At 42.8% G+C, this 2610-nt stretch overlaps 1 protein-coding gene across 1 annotated transcript; it reads left to right on the top strand.

Annotated features, from left to right (window-relative positions):
• The first annotated feature begins 857 nt into the window (after positions 1-857).
• On the top strand, positions 858-2033 carry LOC147079488 (uncharacterized). The gene has a single exon (XM_085960802.1). It carries the CDS (start codon positions 858-860, stop codon positions 2031-2033), a length of 1176 nt encoding a protein of 391 aa, XP_085816928.1.
• The last annotated feature ends 577 nt before the right edge of the window (positions 2034-2610 follow it).

Here is a 2610-nt window from a genome sequence, read left to right as displayed (position 1 = left end):
AAACAGATATATGTAATTCTCCCACTGATACATCATACATCTATCCGTTGTTTCAGTCTCCAACTCAATTCATTACACTGGTGCTGCTTATTCGTTTCTTTAGTAATAAAAGTCATGAGCATGCTGTGCTGGTCATGAACACTTTGAAAAAATCTGCTTCTTTGTTTCCAAAATTTTCCATATCCACTCCTGACGTTGAGCTATCGAACAAAATCATCTGTTTCCCATTCAAAAACTTATGCTGAGTCATCAAAACTGGGATTGGATTGTTCACGATATCTTATTCATCATCATCAATGTCATCACCATTAAAATCGCTGAGTATGTCGACTATCCATGATAGCTCTGCCAACAAATCCTACCTCTAACCTCTCCGTGGGGGTCCCTAGGCAATACAGCATGCTGTAGCAGATAGAGGAGGGTGCAAGGCGAATCACCAGCGCCTAAAAACTGGTACATTCTGGCTACGGGAAGGAAAACCCCTACAGAAAACCAGGGCATGTTCACGGGCCCTAAGGTGGCAGCCCCACCAGTGAACTCGGGTGCTGTGGGATAATCACCTGCACACCCTAAAACAACAGATTAATCCAAGCACAGGAAAGCCTCGGACCCCCGTTTCCATCTTGACGACCTCGCCTGAATTCGGTAATCGATTTTGTTTTGGAACCTACAATATCCGTACTCTAAATGTCCCTGGAAAGGCCGAGCATCTAACAGAAATACTTTCTCAATACAAGTTAGATGTTCTCGGGATCAGTGAGTGTCGACTCACTGGCATTGGTGAGAAGTTTATTCGTGGGTTTCGTCTATTGTACTCCGGACACGCCACATTGCGACGTAGTGGAGTCGGATTGCTGATGTCCAAGGAAGCTTGCAAGTGCCTCACCAGCTGGGAACCTATCTCCGAACGTCTACTCCGTGCTACTTTCAAGACCAAGTCGGGCTCTATCACTTTTCTGCAGTGCTATGCTCCCACAGAGGCTGCTAGCGATGCAGATAAGGATACATTCTACGAAAGTCTGGCGGAAGCCGCTGGAAATATCCCCAGCTGTGATCATGCAGTTATCCTTGGTGATCTAAGTGCCAAAGTAGGATCTGACCCCTCGCGTGGACCCTTTCTGCTGGGAAAACATGGCCTTGGCCAAATAAACGATAATGGTTCCCGTCTGGTAGATTTTGCCTCAATGAATGGTCTTGTGATTGGTGGTAGTCTTTTCCCTCATAAGACCATCCACAAATATAGATGGACATCGCCAGACGGTAATACAAGAAACCAGATCGACCACATTTTGGTCAAAGCGAAATACCGGCATGAACTGCTAGACGTGCGGACATATAGAGGTGCAGACATCCACAGTGACCATGAACTCTTGGTCGGTAAATCCCGTATAGACCTCAAACGAGTCCTAAAACCCAAGAGGACGGTCAGACTCGATGTGGAAAAACTGAAAAGTACCCGTGTGCGTGCAACCTATGAGCTGGAGCTGCAGAAGCGCTTATATGATGCTAGAACTCTCACGTCTTCCATCGACTCGGATCTCTTGGAAGGAAAATGGATATTATTCCGGGATGCTATAATGAGCTCCGCAACTACTGCTTTAGGAGAGCGGCATACGCACAGGCCGGACTGGATGTCACCTCATACATGGGAGATGATTGAGAAGAGGAAGCTCCTGAAAGAATTGCGAGACAATGGTACATACGACCTACAGCGCAGCGCGGAATACCAGACAATGGACCGCGTGGTAAAGCGTTCTGCCCGCCGCGATAAGCGCCGACGCCTGGATGACCTCATTCGGGATGCGGAATCTGCTGCCTGCAAGAATAATCCAAGTGCTCTCTTCCGCATCACCAGAGCAATTTGCGGTAAGAAACGTCCAGTGGTCACTGCATTACGCAACTCTGACGGAGTGACAGTCACTGAACCTGCAAAGGTCCAGGAGCTGTGGCGCCAACATTTCAGTGATGTCCTGAATCGCCCACCTCCATTGCATCCCTTCGATATTCCGTCGGAGACACAGAAAAGAAAATAAATAGAACTCCGATCTCCTATTCTACAAACGTTTGAAAGTGAAGCAGGATTTTAGTAGTGTGAGTTAATGTGTGGACGCGTAAAAAATGACCTTCGTAGCACGCACAGAGCCGCATTATTGATGACTACTTTCATTAGAAAGACTTAATACGAAACATATTTTAAATACTTACATATTACTAATATTAGTGTTTTAACGCGTTTTTAAATTAACATACATACTTATTAATTTCACACACAATTAGGAATATACTTTCTAGAAATTAAAAAAAGGATATTAATTTGGTTTTTTAGAAAGTATATTTATATGAAATGAATGAACATAAATAACACATTGTACAGAATAATTATGAAAAATATTAAATATAATTATAAAAATCCCATTCAACTTATACGTCACATAATATATAAGATTAAGTAATAACAAGATAAGTACAGCAATATTTACATACAACAGGTAATTCTAAATAGGTATAACATTAATCGCATTTATAATAATATATTAACAGAAAGTATACATTTTGTCTTATACCTAACTTACTGTCATCCATCAAACACACATTTTATTAATGGTGTGG

The sequence above is a fragment of the Rhyacophila brunnea genome, unplaced genomic scaffold (assembly GCF_057557595.1).
Source record: "Rhyacophila brunnea isolate RB1 unplaced genomic scaffold, BYU_Rbru_1.0 scaffold_1, whole genome shotgun sequence".
NCBI lineage: Eukaryota > Metazoa > Arthropoda > Insecta > Trichoptera > Rhyacophilidae > Rhyacophila > Rhyacophila brunnea.
The sequence above is the reverse complement of the archived record's forward strand: the minus strand, read 5'-3'. Positions and strand labels throughout refer to the sequence as shown.